The 27,810-nt window shown below is 37.4% G+C and overlaps 1 protein-coding gene across 1 annotated transcript in view; it reads right to left on the reverse strand.

Annotated features, from left to right (window-relative positions):
* The window catches only part of CSMD3 (CUB and Sushi multiple domains 3), a 445,444-nt gene that overhangs the window by 340,993 nt on the left and 76,641 nt on the right, over positions 1 to 27,810 (reverse strand). Inside the window, exon 3 of the mRNA XM_053466566.1 lies at positions 17,947 to 18,059. Coding sequence (XP_053322541.1) covers positions 17,947 to 18,059 — 113 coding nt within the window. The remainder of the gene's footprint in view (positions 1 to 17,946; positions 18,060 to 27,810) is intronic.

Here is a 27,810-nt window from a genome sequence, read left to right on the forward strand (position 1 = left end):
TGATCACATATACCATAGAGGAAATGTTTGTCCTGTAACGGAAAACCTAAAATGTATCTAATTTTTTATCATCCTTTCATGTTGAATCCAAGTTTGTGGATTTTGGGACCTAAGCTTCGATATCTTAGTTTCCAAATATCTACTTTTCATACAATTATATGCAATAATGAATATCCTTAGTGAAGGGTTAAATTACGTTAAAATGTTTTGGTATCTAAAAGTTTATAAACTGTACAGTACATATTTCTAGTAATATCTTTAATTGAAACAGTGTTTAAACTGGTCCACCTCTAACATCTGCTCCTTCCTTGGGTAAAATATCTTAAATCTTCTAGACTGCAAGCTCTTTCAGCTGAACCTTCATCACCTTCTGTTTCTGTAGGTCCAGAAACAAAAAACAAAAAGAAAGTAACATGTCCCCCGTTCTTTGGTGATAAGGGTAACTCTTTTCTTCTTTGGTTTTGGTCCTTCTCTCTCAACTGCACAACAATACTTATTAACTCAGTAAAATCTTTTTTCATTTTTTGATCAGTTTTAGTTAATGCATTTGAGGCATGACCTCTTTAAATTCTTGTGGCATATGTACCCCTTACAAATATTCTAAAATCCTCCTTATCCATTTGCCTTTCCCCTGGCCACAGCTATTTTCTGTGCAGGCTGAACACATTTCCATGCATGTGATATATTTATACTTATCGCCAGTCAGCTCCAGCCCTGTTTTAATAAACGCTCCGGGCGAGACTGCTTTCATGAAACGTGCTTCTACTGATTTCAATGGGTGCACTTTTCTGCCACTCATTCACTTTTTTGAGGAATGCATATTAAAGTACGGACAGAGGTACTTCTGGAGCCATTAAACTATCTCTTTAACAACTGTGGGGAGAGATTTGACAGTTGTTACTGAATGTTGACAAGTTCACCTAACAATAGCCAGCATCCAGGAACCAACAACTACACTTACCGTTCTGGCTCTGGACACCATTTACATTCCCGTCTCATGATTTGGTCCCCTGTTTGGATTCATTATCTTCTGGCTATTGACCTTGGACTGTTCTTAAGTGTATGCCTCTATACCAGGGGCGTCCAAACCTGCGGCCCTCCAGCTGCTGCAGGACGACATCTCCTCAGCCAGCCCCTTAGCTGAAAGAGCACTGTGGGAGATGTAGTTCTGCAGCAGCTGGAGGGCCGCAGGTTGGACACCCCTGCTCTATACATCAATTTGGCTTGCCTGATCTCATTTACATTCTCTAGTCTGCTGCTGTCAGCCAGTTCCAAGACTGTTTGCTGTCTGTCTGTCTGTCTGTTCCTGTAGATGGCACCTAAGAAGAAGTCTAAGGCTGCAGCAGACAGCTGTCTCCAACCATCGTAAGAATGCATGCACCCGTTTGTATGCAATGAAAAGCATTGGAGTTTATGCAAAATTGACTCAAAATTGCCTCTCTTATGAAACCAAGCTTGACTGTATAAATACTTCCAAGAGTCACGTGTCTGTCAGGCTATTATCATGTTTATTGGCCGGTCTGCCTTGTAATAAATTGATCAATAAGATCTTTGTTGGCCCTGCTTCTGTGAGAGGAAACATTATCATCTGTCATGGTGAATGCTGAATAGGTATGATTGTATTGAAAGTCAATTATATTAGGAATGTACGTCACTTGAAGGAATTCAATGTCAGCATTTATATTTTATAAAGCAATGAGGCATTGACACATTTCTGCTAAGAGCCGCACTGAACCAGCCTGTCGCGTATCCACTATTTTTTATGTAGAGTTTGTTCTTCTGTATATTCTATTTTAGAATACGTGTTTTCGTAAATTCATTTGACAGTTTGTTTGTAATTTACATACTTTGAAGCCTTTGAAATTATTGGGTGATGATAGATAGGTCTGGTGTTTGGAATTACACTGTGTGAAAGTCACTTGTTACAAAAGTGCGAGTGTGAGAAAGGAATGAATGCAATTAGTGTTAATGTGTTACTTGTGGTGTCAATTAAAGGGACAGTTTATAACAGCAAATAAAACGCATTTCATATATATATACCACATATCCATTTGAAAGATTGTAAGCTTGCGAGCCGGGCTCTCTCCACCTAATGTATCAGTTTGTCTTAGTTTGTCAATTCTCGTCTTGTCATACCCCTTAAATGTATGTATTGTATTAAGCGCTGCGCAAACTGTTGGCGCTATATAAATAAAAGATAATAATAAAAATGATAATAATGATAAAGAGAACACACAATGTTAAAAGAAAGGTGCCAACATTAATCCCAATGTTAACAGGATTACATAAATGAAAATTGTTACTGTCAAGGACTTCAGCATGATTTATCATGCTTCTGGGTTTTCTTTGTTGGTGGGTATACTCGTTTTGGAGAAATTTGGATTAGAAGTCAGGGACTATTTTACCCTATGGATCTTGTGATCAGCTGCACATGACTTTTTAAGTCTTGCAGCTTCTGACATGCTGATGGGTCTGATCTGCTGCTAGAGCGGTGGTATCAATAAGAATGCGTTCTTATTATACCAACACGTTTAGCCCCCTTCCTTCCATATTCCTTTAGCTCATCTTCCCTAGTGCCTCTCCTGCAATACTTTTACTAGTGCGGCTGGTCCATCCCTAACAACAACACTTGACCTCTTGTATTATACACCCCTAGCTATTTCTAGATTGTAAGCTTGTTTGAGCAGGGCCCTCCTCAACTGTTGTTAAGTAATATAATAATTGTTACATCCTGCTTACCTATTGTAAAGTGCCACCAAATAGGAATGTGCTATATAAATAATAATAATAAATCGCCAAACATAACATTTTGAAAATGTGCAGATTCACAATAAACTCATATTACTGCAATCTTAAAGAACATTCAAATCTATTGTTGTACAGCAGCTTTATGATCTACAGCTGACACTCAGGGGCCATATTTACTCCACAGGCTTCTTTGTGTGCTTGACAGATCAATAAAGCGGTTGACAGCGCAGGCTGTCCGGTTTCTAATGTAACTATGTTGTAATCCAAAATTTTACAGGGGCTGAATGCATTGTCTCTGTTTCCTACATCAGTTTGACTATTGAAGTTCAATAAGTGATTCTAGTGACGATCAATACAACAAAGTAGCCTATTGTCATACATAGCAATGTTATCGAGGAAGTAGGTGGACTCTTAATAGTGAGCAAGAGAGTGTGACTTTGGACAGAAACTACAGTAAATATTTATCCTTTATCTATAAATATGTATAATGTATATAGTAATAGCTATAAAAGGGTGATTTATGAAAGTTAGTTTTATTAGCTAGATTTTAATAGTTAATTCTCCCTCTTAGAATTGTAACAAAAAGATAAGACAAGGCTAATTAATGAACTGCAGCCTTCTCTGAAGGGTTAAAACTCAGCGTAAGGGCAGCAAGACTATGGTCCAAAATCTATATCACACTGACATTTAAGGGGGTAAGACTTAGTGCAGGGGGAGGGGTGTGGAAGGGTATATTTGAGTGTTCTATCACCACAGGTAGTTTTAATGATTCCTTACTGCACATGGTTGTGGGCCCCATTTTGGTTAATTTGGGGTATTTATTTTAAATCATATACACACAAATTGCGAGTTTCAAGCAAGGACGTGTATGCCTTCTTCCCTCACCTGAAACATGAAGACAATTTAAAGTTACAGGCCCTCATGTGTTAACATGTGAGGACATTCAACCTCAGTCGAATTAACCCTTAACTCCACTAAAAATTACAGCATAGTGAATAGACTATTTTGCCCCTCTTTAACATAAATAATGGATTTTCAGGAGCTAGCAATCATAAAGTTGGATCTGATCTTAATGTTTCCCAATGCTTGCAGAGAACTTGATGTATTTGTAGCCATGTAATAAAAATTGTATTTCAGATTCTCATATTTATGTGACCTTATCCTGTATTACAGTAGCTCTGTCTTCCTTAAGGTCCCTGTGATGTGCTTGTCTAACCCATCAATTCGCATAAGTTTTTTGTTTTTTTAATTATATTAACAATGTATCTACAGTAGAACTACAGTTATGTTTTAAATCGAAGTACTGACCAATTGTAGTAGTTTAGGATGAAAAATATTGGCACATAATAAATGATGGGTGGCATTTTTTTTTGAAAGAGCATTTTGTAGATGTTAGGCTTGGTTTCCATTGAGGTTTTTTTTGCTAAAAACGCCTATAAAAACGCCAATAGCGCCACCTGGCGTTTTTTTGTGAAAAACGCATGCAGCCAGATGTTAGCTGTAATTCAATAGGAAATCGCAAAATGCCATTTCCACTTGGCGTTTTTCTGTTTGGCGTTTTTTCAGTCCTCTTTGGCGTTTTTCTGCTTTTTTGGGCTCTGTGGCAGTTTTTCAAAACTGCAGCATGTTGACACTCTGGCGTTTTTTGCAAGAAATCTTGGCTTTTTTTCTCCAATAGAAGTCTATGGGAGAGAAAAAACGCCATGAGGCTAGGTTTCCACTTGGGTTTTTGTCCGGCGTTTTTTTCTTGATGAAAAACGCCAGGAAAACTGCCAAGAAAACTGCCGCTGCATTTAGCTGCGTTTTGGCGTTTTTTCTGCAGTTTTTTCTGGCGTTTTAGCCTTTCTGTGGAAATTGCTTTTTTTGACCTTAGGCAGTTTTTCCAGCCTTTACAAGTTAGAAGTTTCACCCAGCTAAAAGGGATTAGGATAAATGGCAAGTATCTGCCCTCTCCTGATGTCATTTACTTGGTAGACCCTTTTGTCTCTTTTCTGTGGTTTGTAAGGCATGCTTTATTCCGAATGTCTGCTCCTCTGGGAAGATTGGCCCCAAATGATGGTGCAAATTGTTTGCTGTTGCTTTTGGCACGCAGGATCCGGTCGCGTATGTTTGTTTTTAATGGCATGTTTGTTCCAAATGGTGTAAAATTCAATATGAACCAGTCCAGGACTTTGTTTTGTGTGAAACTGTTTGTTTTCAGCCTATTTCTCGTAGGACACACAGATACTGGGTCCATCCTCTGCATTGTAACTGTGGAAAAAACGCCATAAAAAACGCCAAGGCAATAAACCCACATGGCTTTTTCATGGCGTTTTTTCTCTCCCATAGACTTCTATTGGAGAAAAAAAGCCAAGATTTCTTGCAAAAAACGCCAGAGTGTCAACATGCTGCAGTTTTGAAAAACTGCCACAGAGCCCAAAAAAGCAGAAAAACGCCAAAGAGGACTAAAAAAACGCCAAACAGAAAAACGCCAGGTGGAAATGGCATTTTGCGATTTCCTATTGAATTACAGCTAACATCTGGCTGCATGCGTTTTTCACAAAAAAACGCCAGGTGGCGCTATTGGCGTTTTTATAGGCGTTTTTAGCTAAAAAAACCCAAGTGGAAACCTAGCCTAAGGCTAGGTTTCCACTTGGGTTTTTGTCCGGCGTTTTTTTCTTGATGAAAAACGCCAGGAAAACTGCCAAGAAAACTGCCACTGCATTTACCTGCGTTTTGGCGTTTTTTCTGCAGTTTTTTCTGGCGTTTTAGCCTTTCTGTGGAAATTGCTTTTTTTGACCTTAGGCAGTTTTTCCAGCCTTTACAAGTTAGAAGTTTCACCCAGCTAAAAGGGATTAGGATAAATGGCAAGTATCTGCCCTCTCCTGCTGTCATTTACTTGGTAGACCCTTTTGTCTCTTTTCTGTGGTTTGTAAGGCATGCTTTATTTCGAATGTCTGCTCCTCTGGGAAGATTGGCCCCAAATGATGGTGCAAATTGTTTGCTGTTGCTTTTGGCACGCAGGATCCGGTCGCGTATGTTTGTTTGTAATGGCATGTTTGTTCCAAATGGTGTAAAATTCAATATGAACCAGTCCAGGACTTTGTTTTGTGTGAAACTGTTTGTTTTCAGCCTATTTCTCGTAGGACACACAGATACTGGGTCCATCCTCTGCATTGTAACTGTGGAAAAAACGCCATAAAAAACGCCAAGGCAATAAACCCACATGGCTTTTTCATGGCGTTTTTTCTCTCCCATAGACTTCTATTGGAGAAAAAAAGCCAAGATTTCTTGCAAAAAACGCCAGAGTGTCAACATGCTGCGATTTTGAAAAACTGCCACAGAGCCCAAAAAAGCAGAAAAACGCCAAAGAGGACTGAAAAAACGCCAAACAGAAAAACGCCAAGTGGAAATGGCATTTTGCGATTTCCTATTGAATTACCTCTAACATCTGGCTGCATGCGTTTTTCACAAAAAAACGCCAGGTGGCGCTATTGGCGTTTTTATAGGCGTTTTTAGCAAAAAAAAACCCAATGGAAACCAAGCCTTACCCTTATTTTTGTTCATTATTTCCAAGGTCTAGAAACACCAATGAATCCTGGTCAATGACAGAGTTTAGTTTGCAACCCATGTCATTGAGTGCACTAAAAAAATCCATCTAAAAATTGTAATTGTCTCAAATAAAGAATATGTTGTCAATATGACATATCCATTTCAGAAAGCAAGATATATATTTAACCATCGGCACAAAACAAACACAAATTGCCATCACGGGGAGCACAGCAGATCCCCATTGTCATTCGTGTGTTTGAGAACAAGATCTGCCATGAAACAAAAAGTAATTACATGTGAGAATAAATTGAACACCATTCAAAACCACATCTATTTAACCTTGCATGGCGTGGGATGTTGCTGTGGACCACAACCACATCTAGACTTGTAAGCTAAGAAGTGGGAGTAATTTTTACGCCTTGAAATTCTCTGATTGGTATCATGTCGGGATGATGGGACACCTGGGATAAGAATCTTGACAGACAAAGTGGTTCAGATTGTCTGTCAAATTATTTATCCCAGTTTAAATAGAACCCCAGGGAGACTGTAAATGAGGGCACCTAGTCTTCAAAATACAGTCCTGGAATTTGACAACATATGGTTAGCTCTCATCTTAGAGGACGGCAGCTGCTGGGGTAAGTGGTTGGACTTGGCTCGGGCCAAGAACCAAATGGGGAAAAGAAAAAATGTTGGTGCGCTGAGCTAGTCACAGGCTCAAATAATACAAATGTATAATACGAGGCCTACCAAACAGGTGTAACCTCTCATTTATATTATGTTTATGTATTTGTTGCCAACTTTATTAGGGTAAGAAGCGCAGACAGTTTTTGTTTTTTGTATACAAGAACCAAATATGCCACTGGTTCTAAACATCCACATGATACAGTATTGACCAGATATACTCAGTGTACACTCAGACTATGCATCGCTAAATGTCCATTTATAACCAAGACGGTACTAAATTCACCTGTATGAAACGAGACTAAGTAAAAGAAACATTTGTATTCAGATCGCCGTGTCATTTGCATATGTTAGCTCACTAAACCGCACGGTCTCTGTAACAGCTGCCACCTAATCTGTTACAATAATGAAACTGCCATCATAACCATCCAAACTGTTTATATCAGGAGTGATCCTGTCCAAACCTTACTTAATCCCCGAGCTGTCTCCGAGAGGAAACTTTATTTAAAAATACAGCTTTTCCTCTTTGACACTGCAGTCATCTTAATGGTAGGAAAAGAATGACAGAAAAGATATTCAGTTACTTGTCATATTATCGCAACCCTTGGCAGCTTTTTGTTTTGTTATGACAAATGGGGCTTTAGATAAGTCAGCTTTTTTTTCTACTGTTTACATGATGGTCTATACGTTTTCCCTGACTTGTAGGGATTTAACTACGATAGTATACGTTTTCATACTTGAAGTGAAGTTGGAATAAAAGTTTAAGGTCACTTTAAGTCCTGGGAGCCTTCAATATAGTAGGTTTGCTAGGCAACGGAACCAATATTGTTATTTCATATAAGGCCTTACCTCTAAACTATGACCTTTAACAGATTAGTTTGATCTGTTTTAGTTATTTTGTATCCTATTGCTGTATATCTTGGACAAAATAAGAAAAAGAATGGATATGATAGAAACATTTGACTACATTAAATAGTTCAACAAAGTAAAAAAGTGAAGTGTATCTTAACCGGTTTTTCACCTTAGGACGTACCAGTAAGCCCTTAGAAGCTGTCCCCTGTTGGCTTCTTGCTGACTGATTGTGTAACTATATATTATATATTTATATATATATATATATACAGCATAGTAGTAAGGATATCTGGAATATTGGTTTATTGACAGTTTCCAAAATGTTTAGATAAAGACTAAAGTCACCAGAATCAGGAATCTGCACACACCACAGGAACTCAGGTGCTTAGCTGTGCCAGGAAGGGCCAGCTCCCCAGTAAATCAAAATAGAAAAAGGCTCCAGGCACTCAAGGGTTCCAACTCAGGCAGGTTTATTGAAGGAGAAGGACAACAACGTTTAGACCTCACAATGAGGTCTTTATTGATAAAGACTTGATAAAGACCTCATTGTGAGGTCGAAACGTTGTTGTCCTTCTCCTTCAATAAACCTGCCTGAATTGGAACCCTTGAGTGCCTGGAGCCCTTTTCTATTTAGATAAAGACATATATACATTCTAAATTTTGTCTGCTTGTGAATGTGCACAGGACACACTCAAATGATGTTTAGTAGATGTACATAACAGTAGTCAAATAGATTCTAGAACTTGAGATGTGTCATGGCTTCACATATTGCCTTTTTACATGCCAGTGTCATGCTCTTGATGTGACAGAGGAAGGCAACTAATTATAATGCTTTAGCTTGAAAGCTTATGCTACCGGGAAGATGGATGTCATTGTTCTTCAGTCAGAACATTTCTTTTAATGACCCTAAAGTTCAGACTGCGATGCCATCATCAATATCAGCTGTCATAATGCTTATATCACTAGCAACAGTGACAAAAGCAGACAGCTATTTGTGTGATATATTTGGTAATTGTGTATTTCTTAAAGTTAATCTGAAAAGTTCTCATTTCTTATTTTTATTTATATTTATTTATTTTTATAAATTATTAGTTTATTTAATAAAACTACAATTAATACTTTATTAATTATTTTTAAATTATTTATTTTATTTTGAATTGTCTTTAATGTCTTACATGGAAGGAGATGTTAGGCTTCTGTGATGAAATATAAAGAAATAAAGGAGCTGTGTCTAGCTTCATAAAATCTAAAGAAGCCTAACTACAGTTTTATGTTAGAACCTTTAAATGACAATCCTGAAAATGCATTAATTTGGCACAGTTTCCACCATTCCTTATTTGTCCATTGATGGAGCATCCATTTAACCAATGGGTAGTTATTTTATCACTCATATGTTTTGTAGACTAAAAAATAAAGATCTTTAAGAGGATATTGCTTCTAAATACTCCAAGACAATCCAGGTTACTGTTGAGTGTGTGGTTTAGTTAGTGCCTATTCATGTTGGTACACTTTGAGTAAGTTTATGTTAATGAATAAACAGATAAACAGACTGAATAATTTACGTCTGAGATGCTGTGGGCTAAATCAACTAGAATTCAGCAAAATCTTTGTTTAAAATGCAAGTACTTATATTTTCTGGAGCTCCACCTGGAGTACATGTAGTGCCTGCGTGGCACATACCCCCAATAGTCCAAATACCCCCAATGATCCCATGGAGCAGCCGCACACTGGGGAGTCTGATCACTGAGTAGGGCGATCTTTCCTCAGTAATGTGGGGAAAAAAGGCTATGCCCCTCCACTCCGGTGAACCTAGACCAGAATATGCCACTGATTGAGGCATCTGTACTGCAAATGCATAGACCTCAATCATTTTTTAGTTCAGTGGGCTAATCAAGAGAAACACCGACCTCCCACTTTTAACACGGTCGCCATTACAAAGCAGAAAGAAAACTGTGAATCTTCCTCTTAAAGTAGAAAGATTAGAAGTTATGTATCTTCTGCATAAGTGTGTAATTAACTACAAGCACAGTATTATACAGTAAGAAAACAGAACAGAACGAGGACACAAAATCTGGTCGTATTTCTAAATATTAGTCCTAAAAGTCCTTCAGGCAGATCACAGCATCTATTTCTGCAAAAATCACTGGAATTATGATACATTATAAGATCCTGACATAGACTCAGGTCATTTTCATGTTGACATAAAATGGTTGATATGTCATGACATGTATAAACCAGGGGGAAGATCATCCTCATCATCATCTACAATATGTCACCCATAAAAAAAAATGTGCCTCAATAGAGAAAACTATCTGTGTACTAAACACGATAAGTTAGCATTTCTTTTTTATCTAAGGCAGAACAATGTCAATGAATAGAATACCAAAGATCAGCGTTCAATTTCTGAAGTTTCAATCATTATGATAAATATTCAGCATTTTTTTTTTAGATTTGTTAGGAAAATAAAAAGAGAATTACTGCAATTATCTCGAAATGTATTTTAAATCACACAGAGGTCCATGTTTAAAGAATTGCATTATTTGTTAGATATGCGTAACATGCTTTTACTGAAACTCAATAAATCATTTGGCCTTGTAAAATGTTATAAGTTTACCTGTATTGTCCCTTGAAGTATTTTGGTCTCTTTCTCTTCCTGTAGTATTAAAAGCTCTGTCACTGGTAGAAGACTGCCATTGCTCCTTAGGGCTTACACCAACTATCTGTAAATGCATACTGCAAGTCTCTTAACTTAGGATGTGAACTTGTACCGATGTACAGCTCTTAGGTAAATTAGTCACCGACTAATTAGTCACTGTAAATGATACAGTAGTTTCATGGGTTTTTTTCTGCTAATACTGGGTTATTTGTGAAAATAATTATGAAAGCAGGTTTGTTCCTTTTCGCAATTTAACAAGTTATTATGACAGGTAGGCAGCAATATAACTTGAACTAATTAGGACCTTCCAGGCATCCTGATATATTATATCTCAGTGTATCTCTTTCTTTAGTTTCTCGTGGGACATAACAATGCGGAAAAACAATGTTTGGTGCCAGTGAGGCGTTTCCATTGCCTGTTAATTAAAAACGATAAACCCATTGGTAAGTACGAATTTGAACCTTGGTGTCATAATAATAAAATGTTAACCTTCTGACATAATTTGGCAAAATTCAATCATTTCTAAGCCTTTTATTTCATCAATGAGGTATATTGTTGTTTTATAAATTTCACTTTAAATTAAAACAGCAAAAGGAAAATAAATCCATAATAAACGAGCCTACCCTATATATTAATATAAGGATGAATGCATTTAAAGCAATTTTGTCTTTTTTAAAATCCTATATAATGATAAATACCACTTCTACTGGGAGCCTGTAGCTTCCTTAAATTACATCCAAGCCTCTGATCTTCTAGTTGTAGACTAAGAAGTCTGAGGTCACACTTGCAAAAACTACTAAAACTAAACTAAAATGTGAGTTGCCGGTGAGTGCATGTGAGTACCTACAACTTAAAATTTTGTTTAGTTTTGCGCAAGAACATGCAGGTTAAAAAAAAACATGTCAGGCACCTTAGGGAGCATGCTAAAACCCTAATACTAAAAAGATATATTACAATCATTATAGGTGTCTAAGGAGTTAAAGCAAACTGACCTATGACCTATGTCGTTTTTGTATTTTCCTGCCTCTGCCACCCCCCCCCACAACTTTTGTCTTGTTTATAGATTAAATACAATTTCTTGTGGGCCGGCCCGACAATGGAGCCGAGTGGGGCAACCGCTCCAGGCGGCACTTTGCCGGCCCCAAGCCCTTTTTTTCTTTCTTTTTAAAGCGAAAGAGAGAAAGGGGCCCGAGTGGTTTTCGCTTACCAAGCTGTCAGTACCCGCTCGGCGCCCCTCTCTCTCTCTCTCCTCTGCGGCGAGTCTCCCTGTTCGGTCTCGGTGCCGGATTGTAATGCTGAGTGCCGGAAGATTACCTCATTTCCGGCGCTCAGTATTACACGCCGGCACCGAGACCGAACAGGGAGACTCGCCGCAGGACTGCTGAAAGGTAAGTACAAGGGTGGGGGGTAAGGGTAGATAATAGGGAGGGAGAGGAAGGGTAGATAATGGGGGGGGGGCAGGGACGGAGGAAGAGGAAGGGTAGATAATGGGGGGGTCGGCAGGGACGGAGGGAGAGGAAGGGTAGATAAGGGGGGGGCGGCATTTTAAAATTCGCCCCAGGCAGCATTTTGCCTTGGGCCGGCCCTGGCTGCACTTCATATGAAAATTGCTTTGATTTTCTTACATGAATTACCTGCAACCAGCCAAACATCCAGACACAAAGTAAGCAACCTGGATTAATAATAATCACTACTTTATACACATCAATTTTAGAAGGGTATATCCTTTTTTAAACTCTCTCATCTATGCATCATTGCTCCAAGCTAAGACATTAAATGTGTCTTCCCTATTGTCACTTGCGACACATACTATTCTGTATAAAACCTGCTTCTAATGTCCCCTGTCCTTCACGCTCCATCATCTTTAACAGCACTTCCTCGCTAATCATCCGATATCAAAACATCTACTGGTTTTATTAATAGCAGGTATTCTCGGACACTAAATATTTCCTTTTGACCCCCTATTTGACAGTGGGAAAAAAAAACACACACACACCAAAGAGATGCAACAGACAATATACCTCCATTACCGCAATTTACTTTTTCAGCCACCTACTGTGATAAGCTGACAGCTGTAGATGCAATTTAATCACATTTGTAGGTTTAAAATTAGTTTCTGAATCATAGAAACTGGGTTCAAAGCAGCTACAGCTTAATGCTTGAACATGAGAGGCATTATTTTCAGTTGCACGGTAATAAAACCAAAAAAAAAATAACCTATTCACTATTTTTATCCATTAGCGGGTAAAAAAAAAAGATATAAAAAATAAAGAATAATTAAAAGCCTTGGTCCAAATTTTACCTTGGGAATAACATAGGTAACGAATTATTGATCTGTCTTCAATTTAATATGCAGTTACATGTTCCTATAACTATTTGTATAGTGTAAAGGAAAAGATTATGGTATGACCCTTAAAAAATACTGTTAAATATTTACACTTAAAAATTTGGCCTCAAAATTGTAGTATTTTAATTTTTCACTTAAAATGCACCCACTTGTAATAATAAATAGTTGATGAAATAATGAATCAAATACTGGGCTGTCTGCCTTCAAATTGGGTGAGATCAAACCATTTCACTTGTTTTGTACAGTTGATGAATTTTGCCTATTAATTGATTGTGATCTGATTTTGTCAGTTGAGTGTTTGATTCATTTAGCCCTTTTCAAGAATTTTACTTTAGCTGAATGAATTATACCTATTTAGATTTAATAAATGGATTACAGTTACTGTGCTCTATTTATTGATTATTCTACCTTATTTATCCCGTGATTAATATAGTCAATGATGTATCTTCTACACAAAATACATTAATTCTAAACCCTTGATATATATATTACCCTTTGAGAGTGCAGAAAAACAGTTCTTTTGGATTTATGTTTGTCCTTGTATTGGAGAGCGAGTGACGTATTTATTGCCCCCTTAGATTAAGTCTTTTAAAACTTTCATGCGGGTTAACTCCTTAAGTACCGTGTCAATAGTTATTTTTTAAATAATGGTTGCTGTCGGTTGTCAGAGCAGAACAGCAGCTTATGTGGCACAGATGAAAAATCAGCATTACTGGAGGTTCAAAGACTATTGTTACCTGTGTGCAGATTGCTTTTTTTCAATTTAATTTCTAGTGCAGGCTGGTCTTATTAGATGTCTGTTGTGGCAAAATCAGACATGTATAGTTTTTCTTTTTCAGTCACAGGGTGAGTGATTTCTGAAAGTTTCCAGGTATGGTTATAACACTAAAAAAAAGCTAAAAAAGCACATTGATTAGGCATGATGTGATTAGCAGGAACCTGGGCAGGGAGCATACATGAGAACTCCTTGGGTTACTCCTGGAGACACCAGGTGAACCGTCCCTTCTCCATTTGGTCAGTCCTCTTAGTAACAGCTACACTTTTCCCATCCTATCCCCATACAAATTGAATGTGTTTGGGGCTAGACCTGCTCATGTATGTTGCTAATTTATGTTCCCCCACACAGCTTACCCCACCTTTGATGAAGGCAGGTAGCCAGAGCCTAGTTACCAAGTAAGGCAGGGAAAGTCCATATGTCACGCCCCTGAATGTACATTGAAGATACTTAGATAACCAAGTGAAGCAGCTCTTCACCACTGTATACTGTAGGTAGCCAAGTACAGATAGGATCTCGCTAGAGAAGGAACATAGTCCACATGTAAGGATGTATCAGGTGGAAAGGAAAAAATTAAAATACATAATTTAATATGTGAAGATAAAAGTCTAGTTAAAATCACATATCAATGACCATGATCCCACCATAATTTGTTGGAGACAGAGATAAGAGGAGACAGAGATAAGTCAAGGATATGTAACAGATCATGAGTTTTATAGTATGTTTAAGTCTTGAGTAAGTTTTAGTTCTGTTGCACCACCTCATAACAGACAATTGATTTTTGTTTCTTGTTATCCATTTGTTTTCAAGTCAATGACTATTCAAACACACAAAGAAGTTATATTTTTTGCCCTTTTACAATTTAAGGCATTCAGAAGCAATGCATTCAAGACCCATACATTCAGCACAAATATCTATCATGTTGTTATTTTAAATAAGCTCTATTTATAAATGGATTTTACTGACAGTTCCAATATGTGGAACTCTCTGTATATGACCAAGAATCTCAAGGTAAAGTGCTGCTTCCATGGGTCTCTGGGCCACTCTTAACTCTGGTTAGCCACTCCCTACCTAATGGCCTAGCAACACTCCTGGTTTCATCAAGGCAGATACATATACTATTAGTAACTTGACGGCATATTGTTTAATAATCTTTACAAATACACTGAAAAAGTATGTATGTATGTGTGTGTGTGTGTATATATATATATATATATATATATATATATATATATATGTATATATATATATATTGTATCAAAGAAAAAGCCTGGTGTAAGATTTATTAAGTAAGAGATGGAAGAAACATTTTCCTAAGCGCAAACAGGTGTGTTTGAATAATATTTTATTTATGACCTACGTAGGCTAAATAAGGTTAATTCACATGCGGTCAAAATGAATACATTTCTTAATTTGTACATTTCTTGTCAATTTTCACTTTTTTTTTTTTTTCAATTCAATATTTCGTATTTTGTTTAACATATGTTATTTTATAAACTCAGCAAGGTCAGTCTTGTTTTTAAACTTCAATTCCCTTCATGTCTTCAGATTTCACACGTTATCTCATGTCAGACGTGCACTCAAGAACCCTGTGTTCTCTCGGCTAACCCTTTGTCCTTCCAAACTGTCTCTGTTAATTTCACTTCTCTAGAACCCATGGCATTGAATTCATATGATTGCTCTCTCTGATGCTTCAGTTTAATGTACTCGTGTATAGGGAGCTTTGATATTTTTATAGTATAGTGTACATTACAGGTATTTTAGATGTAAGGATGTTTTACCTAATTGAAAGGGTGGCAGATAAGTGAAGCAGCCTTCCAGCAGAAGTAGTACGGGCTAATACAGTGAGGGAATGTACATATCTAGCTGTCATCTAGAACGTATATCATTGGGCGTCTAATGATCTATCTGCAAAGTCCAGAAATGGAGATTCACACCCACAGGTCTTCATTCAAAAATAATACTTTATTATGGTGCGGTCCGAAATGTCAATTCTATTTAATGGTTGAAAAGGTTGATCTTAAGAGTCTTTAGTCCCAAACAGAATATTCACAGGTTACTCTGTAGAGCGTTAGGTTTAAGTTACATGCAATGGAATGGCGATGGAATTAAAGTATCTTTCATGAAGCAGACTTCTCTTTATCTAGGCACATCCTCAGAGAAACATTTCAAGCGTCATCTTTTAACATTAATCTGCCAAGGCACTTTGCCTCTATCTTAGGTTTGGCAAGTTATCTTTTTTTATGGGGCGATAATGAATCACAGACATCAACACGCATTTTAGAATTAAACATAAAAAATTAACTGGATATATTGCCTCATATTTATTGTGATTTGATTTATGAAGACTTTGCCTTTACTTACAGAAAAGTTGCCATACACTATACAGGGTTTCTGTACACTGTAACTGTGATATTTAGATGCTAAAATCATAACATTTTTATTGTATGAAAAGAATTCCTGCAATGGGAGATATCAGTTGCTTGAATATAAAATACGACGGCAATCAGGATTAAATTTTCAATTCCCTTTTTCATTCTTTAAATACAATAAACGCTCAGCATAATGATACAAAACAGTCCTCCTTACCTAACTTTCTCTGTTTGTGGTTTTCTAGATATGTCATATCCTTTGAATGTATGTAATATATTCTAAGAATATAGTCTAATAAATTCTAGGTACATTGTTGGCAATTTATAAAAAAAATATTATTATTATTTATTACTAACTTGATAAGAGGCCTAGGGTTCAGAACAGAACTCTTATTGAGGTATTCCACATACTTTTCTAGATAAGCTATTAAGATGCAGTGCCTGCGTCTTTACATATCTAGAAGGAAACAAAAAAATCAATTTCTATACCCAAAAGATGAAGTTGTGAGTTTTATAAAGGTCAGTAGATGCTGTCAGAAGCTCCCCGCTCAGGCCAAAATAATCATGTAGTTTGGAGAAAACATTATTGGTACAAGACAACATGCATGTGTTATGCTGCAGGGAAGAGTCTGCGTGTCTTATACGGTACCGATGGGAATGGGTGTGCGATAAAGCAGGTTAGAAGTCATACGTGATTTATGGATTTAAGGGGTCTCTTGCTAAAGCTAGTGGCATTTCACATAAGTACAATTTTATGGGCCCCATTTGCTAAATGGCATTTTCCCGACATTGGAAAAGCATTATGGTAATGTTTCCAAGATCATAAGCTCCCTCCTTAGGATGATCATCCGATAAAGCATTGGAAATCATTTTGCCTAATGAAGGTAGGTGAACATGTTAAAATCATTCATCCACTAACTGGCCGATTGATCTTCTCTAACAGCTTTAATTCTGATCAGACGGGAGAAGAGATGGAGGATTGTCTCAAAGAATTCCAGCGCCGTCACAGAGAATGTTGAATAAACATTTCAGTGCCCTTTATAGTCAACATTACAGAAGGTAAAAACATAAAGATAAGCACAATTGAATCTATGTTTTCAAACAGACATTTTTGACAAAATGCCTTGAACGTTGACTTTAAAAATAAGTACAAACGTACGACAAAAACACAGCCTCACAAATGAATGTGCGTATAGACACACTTTGTGATATATATTCTTTAAAATGTTAACAAAATAATAAAGATACTTTAGTAGATACTTAACACATCTTCTGCACAGCACATAGTTGGGGGGGGGATGGTCAAATTCTTATGGCCTTCAAAATTCAAAGCGAAAAGCAAGGAGTGAAGACTACAACATGGGCGAATAAACTCTAAACCATGGCCGGACTTGGGAAGAAAAGTGGCCCTGAGATACGTTCCACTGCAAGCATCCACACGGTGGCCAAACAGAAGGCCCTCACTGGCATCTAGGGCAGCAGTAAAGCACCATCGGCTACTGGTCTATTGATCACTTGCCAGTTCACCAGTCTAGTTCTGCGCCAGACAGTTTAGTGAAACCATTATACAGTGCAATATAAATCAATAAATAATAATAATAATGATGATAACTCTGCAACAGCGGTAATTCAACAATGAAGATAGTCCAGAGTAGAGTCCCTATAGGGAGATATATCCAAGTTCAATGAACCAAAGTGTTACACTTGGTAGATATTTGGCTAATACGTTTAGGACTTAAAAAGTGGCATACTTTAATTAATTGAGAGCCAATTTGGTAAGCTGGGAATATTCACATTGTAAACCCACATGGACGATATATTCTGATAAAAAAATGATCAGATATATTAATATTAAGAGCGTAAAATCGTGGCATGAATCGAGGATTATATACGTTTGCAATGTTTATCTCGGAACAAACGAAATCACGATATGTCAGTTGATTTGTTAATAATGCATTTAAATAGGAAACGTCACAGGGCTTACCTTCGTAGTATATTTTGAAGCCATGGGCACTAACTGCAAAATCGCTTGTCAAACGTAAAGAAAATACAGATCCTGTACTCATTACAGGAGCTGGAAGATGAAATCCTGTGAGCCTGAAACATAAAACAAAAATCAGATTTTACTTATTATATTTCGTGATATTAGTGAGATTTCATCATTTATCTCAGATACTGTATCAATGGTTTTATTTGTATTATTTTTTATTGCAATATAAGTGAGGATACCATTCAATCACTTGTGATATATTTATCTCCGTCATCTTCATTAAAAGTAACACATCAATACATTTCTGAATTCTGCTTAATGTATTGAATACTTGAACCTCAGAATTCAATGGAACATACAAAAAAAAAAAAAAGACAATGAGAAAGTTTTCACAATGGTATTTAATTAATACCATAACCTTATCATCAATTAAAATACAAGTGATTGGTAGTTGTCTTCAAGGTGATGAGAAATTATGAAAATTTAAAATTTGGGCTGTGATTCAAGTTTAATTTGAAATTAAAGAAATACCTGTAGGCGTGGATGTCTCCCATACTTTCCCCTCACCCTACGGGACTATTAAACACAACTATGAAGCAAACACATTAAGGCCACAACCCAATAGAACGATACTATATGAATCAAAATAAGGTATAGATAGGCCTTGTAAGTAATTTAAATACTATAAATGGTTCCTGGACGTCCTTTTTTCTTTTGGGAGTTGCACTGAATGCAATGTCTGTCCTACAAATAATGCTTTCTTCTCATGAATCTCCTGGCGTATGTTTATGTCACAAAAATTAATTGGACTGTGATGCTGTAATAACACTTCGGTACAGAGAAAATATTGAAAGTTGGCGTTGCTCTGTAATACAGAGTGGGAATAAGAAAGAGTTCACGGGTTGATTTCCCAGAGGGAGATCTCCCAGTGGGATGGCCAGTCCAAGGGGCCGGTGAAGCCGGTTCCAAGCAGCCGATACAACCGTCATTAACCACAACCTAACGAAAAGAGGCCGGCTTGTGGACACCGTGTGGCCTAATGCCTCAGTGAGGCTCTTCACAGGATTAGAGTCAGTGCCATGGAGGAGTAATTAGAGGAGCGCACACAGCGAGAAGCAGGCAGGTGATCGGGGAAAAGGTACATAAATGATATTAAAAAAAGAGTTGGGAGGATATGGGTCACCCATTTTTAAAGGGGTCTCAGTAGCTCTAAGGTCTCACATGATACCAAAGGAAGGGGTCCGGGTGGCATAACTACAAAATGTGGGGCTGGCTGGGGGTGATACACAAGGGGACAAAGACACAGAAGGAGGAAGCAACAAAAAGCAGTGTGTTTTTTTTTTTATTGTAGCCCATCAGGATATGTCTTGGTGTGTCTGGCTGTCAGTGTGGCAGAGCCTGTGCTGGTGCGTGTGTTTGGGTGTCGGTGTGGCAGAGCCTGTCCTCTTTGTCCAGTACACATGGATGCCGAGGAGTTAAGATTCGGTCTATTTTATTTACTTCCATAAAAAGGCCACCAAAAAACACAATTCTAGATGCCCAGTGGCAAATGGGAACAGCCAATAGGTGCATTTGCCTGCTGGAGGAGCCAATCACATGCATGTTGTCAAGGGCAACATCAGTAAACAATGCCCGATGTCAGCGTTGTGTCACAATGCCCGTCGGTGTTCTGTGCATCACTCTGGTTGTAAGGCAGAGAGGCAGACAGACATACTGTAGCGAACTCTAAGCCATTTCTTAAAATACATTTGATTTTTTTGCTGTTTGATCACTATTATTGGATGATCTGCAGTCTTTGTGCATTTGCACAAATTTGTTTACCCTAAAGGGTTCATTCTCCCCCTTTTTCTTTTCATCGTTGGATTGGGGTGGGAGTTTTAGGAAGAAGTTTCCTCGTGCAGATTTTAGGTAAGAAAAAAAGTGTACATGGTCAAATTTTAACCATATAATGATAATACAAATCACAACATATCATGGTATATAGTCAAATATCTACACTATACAGCAATATAGTATCAGCTTGTCTCTTATTTTTATTCCATTTTTTGTGAAAAAAAATCATACTAATGATTGTTTATCTATATCTATGCATTTTGTATGGTTTGTCATACAAAATATGATTTGTGTGCTTAAACTAAATGAGGCAGGGGAGATGTTGATTGAAAATAAGATAGGAAAAGTGCAAAAATTCCTCAAATCCATAAGTGTAAAAAAGGGGAAAAAATAGCCTTAGCTCATGACATCACAATCCATCTAAAAGCTGGAGTTTGCTTCCAGGTGCTCTCGCTATGAAGATGAAGCGTAAGTGGAAGAGGCGCGCTTCATTTTACAAGCAGAAGAGACAATCAAGCGACCTGCAGGGCGTTACCGCGGCTTACGAAAAGAAGAAGGCGGCTCCCATTCGAAAGAGAAAGATGACGTTCCCTGAGGGATACATCAAATACATCAACAAAATCCTGCAAAGCAACGCCCGATAAATGCTGTCTCCCTGATGTATCTAAAATAAAGCTAAGTTAGATTAAAAAGAACTTTTTCGGTAGTTTTGTTTTAACCTAAGACTGCACATACCTGTGTGGACAGACCGGGGTTAACATACAGCAATGATACTTTTGCTCAATGTATGATGTCATGCAGATAGTATACACAAAAATATTGACAATAAAATAGGAGTGGAACAGATTACGCTCAGGTCACTTCCAGCACTGGGAGACTCTCAAAGCTTTACACCGCTTCACGGTGCGAGACGGGCTTCAGGCATCATTTAAAATTATCCATGGCAGAGTCTCTCCTAATTGCTGGGAGGGTCCCAGTTTTATAATAATATTTCAACTAGTGCTGTAATATTTCTTATTGACAAATAATACCATCTTGCTGTGAGATATTTGAAACTGTTTGTACAAATGTACTCTTCCTCTCAGAGGTTAAAGCATTTCCACCACTCTCCATCGTACTTAGACGTGTATTGCTTTAATCATAGTCTTCTTCCTAATACTTGAACGCAATCCCGTGGAACGAGAAATCATTTTTGAGTCATTTATTTTGTCTATTGTATTTTAAAAGATGACAATAAGATCTTGATGCTGTTAATTGGCACTGAAAAGCATTATCAGTAAGTCAAAAATGCCTTTATTTTAGAGGCTGCAGCCTTTGGGTTGAGTTCAATGTATGTTGTCCTCCCCTACCTGTGGTACTTATTTATTTTAACAAATTAATACCCTCTTATCTTAGGAGAGGTTGGGGGGTGGAGGTATGGTGGAGCCTCAGTGCTCCCCAAAGCATTATTATGTATTATACATCTGCCGCCGTAGCACTTAAATGTGTCTAATGCAGCTTGTATTTCCGGGTGGAAATATGTGGAAGAAACTGGAAAATAAATGATTCAACCTCAACCAATATGATTATAAAAGATTACAAAATTACCAGTCCTGGTGTTTAACACTTAAGCGAATATGCCATTAGTTCCTTACAAACCAATCAATGATTACTGATTGATCACTGCTTCCTAAGAATGGGAAGGAATTAGTCCTACACATTCTGCAAGAAGGTCAACAGATTATTCACTCCCCAACTAAGGCAAGGCTTTAAATCTTAGATGTGTCTTATGTTTTTTATTGTCTGCATTATTTGTGAGTTTCCCTTCAATTTCTACTTATTTGCACATTCAATAGGTTGTGGTTACTACAGTTTCTTCCCGATACCCAGGCTGATGCTGTACTCTATGTTCTAGGTTATATAGTTACACAGGTTTATGTATCATATATATATATATATATATATATACATACATACATATATACATGAGTATCCCGTTTGAACAACATACAAACCACAAGTCAAATTTAACACTTTCATTAACAACAAAAAACAGATGGTAGATCCACTCATTTAATATGGAGGACCATTTCCTCTTACAGAAGCAGAAAGGTAAGTTAAATCCCCGGGAAAAGTCTTAATAACATTTGCAAAAATAGCCCAAATTTTGGTGGAATCAAATCGAATAAAATAGCAATGGAAGATATGATACAGTACTACATTTAAAATCCTATGTATAAGCCAAAGCCACCCCTTTAAATTAAACTCTTTGTACATGTAATGGAAAGATTGAAGGACAAGGATCTTCTAAATTTCTGGACGAGTGGTGTGATCTTGTAAGCTCATTTTAAGAAATGTTACCATCCTATCCATTCCACTTAATATAGAAAACATGTCTTCTTCCAACTCTTGGCCGGCATTCATTATAATAAATTTGACCATCCCACCCATGCAGTACGACATAGAAAATTTGATTGGGTTTCTTCTACTTCATGGCCAATACATAGGGTTGAGGCCAGACCAAAATCATATCTGATGGCAATAGGGTGTGGGTTAGACCAGGGCAGAGAGAGAGTGTGGCCAAATGTCACAACCCCACCCAGAGATTTAACTCACTGACCATCCCTTATGAAATAAACATCATCCTCCTTTACCTATATTATTTTTTTCCCCTTAATGTATATATTTTTTTTTTAAAGGTGCTGTTCCACTTAAACTGTGTTTATCTATTCGTGCAAAGCAAAACAAAACGTTTAAGAAGCATTGTCTGGTTCTATGGCAACAACCTACCAGGAGCTACTTTGTGTCCCATGACAATTTTGATATTCAACAGTACCAGCAACAATGCTTCCGATGCTTTCTATAGTTATTCAAATGTTAGAATATAGCAGAGTAGTTGGAACAGCGCTTTTGATTACAGCTCTACCAATTCAACTCAACTATATAATTTTGCTTGGTTTTCTTAAACAGTCTTCCTTTCTATAGCAAGGAGCCACTAGATTATTATATTTATAGATGTTTAAGGGCAGCTACTTGTAGTATATGTACTTTTTCTATTTCTCTGTTTTATCAAACACAAATTTGACTGCTTCTTCATCTTGTCATGTGTTTGAATCGGTATATAAATATCTGTAATTTTACAACAATAACTGTTCTTCACAATCCGGTTGCAAAGCTATAAATCCTGTACAGCTATGTTAATCATGATGCATCAAAATTACTTTCAATGTTATTTTATCCTTGAAAATATTGGCTGTCCTACCCAATTACGTTTGACTATAATTATAAATGACTGTTTGCATCAAGCCTATCTTAAACAGCATGTCTTGGAGAAATCTTCGCAAATCACTTTATCTATTCGTTTAAAAAAGAAAAATGAAGATGACACAGCATAACCTGTAAATGAAAAAAATATTTAGCACCATCCTTCCAGTTTGGAACTTGAGAACTCATTGTGAAGGTTCCCAGTGTGCAGAACATTGTTCGAAGGAAGAGATTAGAAAGAATACGTTTATGGAATGTAAAATATTAACTCTTTTAATGTCAATGGGTTCCCAACATCAGAGAGGGTTAAATTACAAAATCTCTAGTACTCGTATCACGCTGTCAATTACGTAATGTAATAAGAAAATCGAGGAGAAATATATTCTAATGAAACCCATCTGCAAAAGAGACCCCGCAGTCCCAAGAGCTTATGTAACTCTACTAAGTCCAATAAAATGTATCATTTTCCACTAAAGACTCCATCTGACCCACTAATATGTATTTATGTAATTGAAAAGTAGTTTTCTAGAGGAATAATGCATTTGATTTGGCCAGTTTAATTTATTAACAGATTTTCTGCTCTTTCTATATACAATAATTTATCTTTTAGCTATAGGACACTGTGATATATTTATAACCAGCGGATATTGTGAGCTCAAGGCAAAAGGGGATGGTAGAGGGACAGAAAGTATTTTGAACAGTGGTTGAACAGTTTCCTAGGCCACAACGCTCCTCATCGCAGAATATGGCAACCTGCCCCTGTTATATGGATGCCACCCTCTTGGACTGCTATCCTAGGCCTAGTCAACCTAGGACGGAACATGCGACTGTGGACAGAGATTCGGGTTCCAAAGAGGAACTTTCTCTCTTAAAAAGGGAAGATTAAGAGATATGGTGCTTGGAAAAGGTGTCATATAATTGGACATGTGGTCAGAGGGGTGTTTTCTTGCAAAAGAGCCTGATTTAGGGACAATATAGCGACCTCAAAGCAGAACTCCATGATATACTCTGATCGGAACAACATCGTAAGAAACCATCTGGACTTAAGAAGTTCCCACAGGCCTGCTTATTGGAGAAATTCGTGAGTGAGGGTCCTGTGTTTAAGTCTCATTGTTTTTAAGAACTGTTTGCTGTTTTATTTTTATTTTGTATGTCTTGTTTTTTGTAATTGTGGCACTGTGTAATCTCTCTCTAGTATTGATATCCACAAACCCTAAGAGAGGATAACACGTTACCGTATTGTTATTAAGTTCTACAGGATATCTAGATATATATATATATAAATATAGATATATAGATATATATCTATATATCTATATATATATATATATATCTAGATATCTATATATATATATCTAGATATCTATATATAGATTATATATATATATATATATATATATATATATATATATAATCTCTAGATATATATAGATATCTATATCTATATATCTATATGTTTGCCCGGGGTGGGTTGATGTTCTAATTCGGATTTCTCACGAATCCAGTATCAAAATCGTGAGTGGTGGCAGACTACCTGGGGGGATACAGGCAGGATTTGGGGGTTAATTTGGTGTAATTTATGCCTTGTTAAGGGGTCAAGTTAGTAAATCCAGAGGCCTGGTGCTATTAACCCCTTCATGCCCACACCCTCCACACCGTCACGGCTTGGCAAGTAGTCCTGACCGTGACAGCTTCCATAATTATGCAATTTGATTTCTGTGATTTGTAAGATGTGACATTTGTAATTTAAATGGTAGCCACGATGAAAACAATACCAATGAAGTTGCTAAGGTTTAAATTGTGGCTTTTAATTAGACCCAAATAAAAGTGTCTAAATAGACTGTCCTACCATCATTGTTTTAAAGTGACAGAGTGACTATAGAAAATCGTTCAGTTGTGAATGTTATTCTCTCTTCACAAAGCTACGTCGTATTTTTTATTTGTTTATTATAGTAAATTAGATCTAAAAATGAGTTTATAATGATGTCTTTGCATGGGAATCAAATTAAGGGGCAGCATTAATCTTTCTCCCCAATTACTTAAGAAAAAAACATTTGTAAACAAACTGCTTAAGCTAATTAAACAATTGTTAAATAATTAAACTAATTACAATTTCAATTAGCCGGTTTATATTTTTCAATTTTAAGTAACAAAAACAAAGATTTTTTTTTTTAACATTTCCATTAGCAGCTTTAACTTCAATTTAAGGAACAAATGTATTGATTTGTTTTTACCATAGATAATCCCAACATTGTTGATAAAAAGCTTTATTATTAGTAGTAATTTTTATTAGTATTATTATTATATTTTATTTATACAGCACCAACAATTTATGCAGCTATTATATATTTAAACATGCCTTTAGCCAGGGTCGGACTGGGGATGACAAAGTGGTCCTGACACTTTAAGGCCAGCGACCGCAAACACCTGGATAGGAGAGGCCGAATGCTACGTTTTTTTCCTTTAAACAGATTTGTCACTTTTCCCAAATTTTGCAATTCAGTAAATAAATAAACCTGTGTAACACCGTAAAAATTAACACTATGTGTATATTACAAACCAACTTATGTGTATACCACGGATGCCGCCTATTCTTTCCTTCCTGTTTGCATAATCATTTTTTCTTTAACGGCTGTTCAATTTAGTCAAAACTAAATAAGGATATAAATCTTAACAGACCTGTCATTTCATTGTTTCTTAATAATTAATCAAATGAAAATATAGAAACGTTTTTTTTCTGTTTCTATAGCAACAGCCTATCAGTGCATGCTTTTGTGTCACATGACCATTAAGCGTTGTCTGTAAAAAATATGAATGGGGCAATTTTTTTTCCCTTTTTTAAAATCTGGGCATTAAACCCTATTTATCCCCTGCTATTGAACAACTCCTTTTCCAAACACTAAGACAGTAACTGCTTATGTGATAATTAAATAATAATAAATAAATATATATATATATATATATATATATATATATATATATTATCAGGGATTTGTAATGACGAGGCGGCCCTGGCAACCATATGTTGATGTACGTGCAGCCGACGGCTGGATATGCCCAACCTCACGCTGCATTTTTATGCTCACTTAGCAGCTTGAGGGGCATGATTGGCAAGAAGCCCACCAAAGATTTGATGGATGTGTCAGATGGCCAGTCCGGGCCCGTGTATTTTTATTATTATTATTATTAATTGATCTATATAGTGCCAGTGGCGGAACTACAGGGGTCGCAGGGGTCGCGACTGCGACCGGGCCCTGGAGTTCTGCCAGTCAGGGGGGCCCAAGGGGTGCCGAGCGGTTGCTGAAAACGACCGCTCGGCAACTCTTGGACCCCCCTGACTGACAGAAATCCAGGATGCCTCCGCTCCCCGCCGCTGCCTCAGCGCTGCCCAGAGTGCAGTGTTGGGAGCGTGAGGCGTTTGTCTCGGGTGTCGGCGCTTCACGCTGAGTAGTGAAGCGCCGGCACCCGAGACAAACGCCTCACGCTCCCAACACAGGAGTTGACGGTAAGTGACCTACAAAGGGGGGGTAGGGAGGGAGTGGGTAGATCGTGAGAAGGGGGTTAGGGAGGGAGTGGGTAGATCTTGAGAAGGGGGGGTAGGGAGGGAGTGGGTAGATCGTGAGAAGTGGGGTAGGGAGGTAGAGGGTAGATCGTGAGAAGGGGGGTAGGGAGGTAGAGGGTAGATCGTGAGAAGGGGGGTAGGGAGGGAGTGGGTAGATCGTGAGAAAGGGATAGATGCGTTGGGGGTGGGGGGGCCCTTAATTCTCACACCGGGGCCCTGAGGTTTCTAGTTACGCCCCTGTATAGTGCCATTATGTAGCTGTGTTGAGTTAATGGTAGCCTATTAATATTTGAAAAGGCTGACTGGGTCATTATCCAGACTCCCTGTCTTAGGTGTTCTGCAGGTTTTCGATCACAATGGAACCACGTGCCCCATTTACAAAGTCGAAATATATTTGTTTTATCTGCGGGAAGTTAGTGCTAATGGTTTTATGCTTGAAGCATCTGAAGCAACAGACTTTAAGACGAAGAGTTCAAGGCTATTACCCACTCCTTACAAATTAACATTGATTAACGAAAGTAACGTTGATAGATTCTTAACAGAAAATAAGATAAAAGTATGCTGCCTGAATACATACTGATTTTTGGTTTCATTAGGAAAAGTAACTCTACCGATTTTTATTTTTTTTAAGGAGCATTAAGCACTTTCTATTACATACTGAAACTTAATAATACAGAAGATACAAGATAATTACAATATGGAAGTCAATACAGTAATGATATTTTCCATTGATTGAATTAAAATGGCTTATAGAGCTGGATAATTCTTCAATATTGGATTTAAACTAGCTTGTTAATGCATAAGTATAGCCGATAAGGAACACGTTGGGAATGATATTATAGTGGATGTCAGATAGTGACAGATCGTGGACTCCATGAAAGGCCATAGAAAAGGCGGAGGGATGCATCCAAAGACAGGAATCAGGCTGTCTACCTTCTTTACTAGCCGATATCATTTGAAATGGCCAGAGAGGGACCCTTTTGTTAAAAAAAAAAACAAACATTTGATGGCAGATAAGAGCCACTTGGCCGATCTAGTCTATCCATTTTTCCCTCTGTAATGTTTAGTCAGGCCTTGGTCTCGTCGTAGATTTGGGATCCAAATGCCTACCCTATACATGTTTCAATTCTCTCACTGTATTTTGTTTTAGGGCTGTGGTTATGGTATAATAGGACGTAGGACTCTCCCATATAGATAACATATATTTATCTGGACATGAG

Source organism: Spea bombifrons, chromosome 5 (assembly GCF_027358695.1).
Source record: "Spea bombifrons isolate aSpeBom1 chromosome 5, aSpeBom1.2.pri, whole genome shotgun sequence".
NCBI lineage: Eukaryota > Metazoa > Chordata > Amphibia > Anura > Pelobatidae > Spea > Spea bombifrons.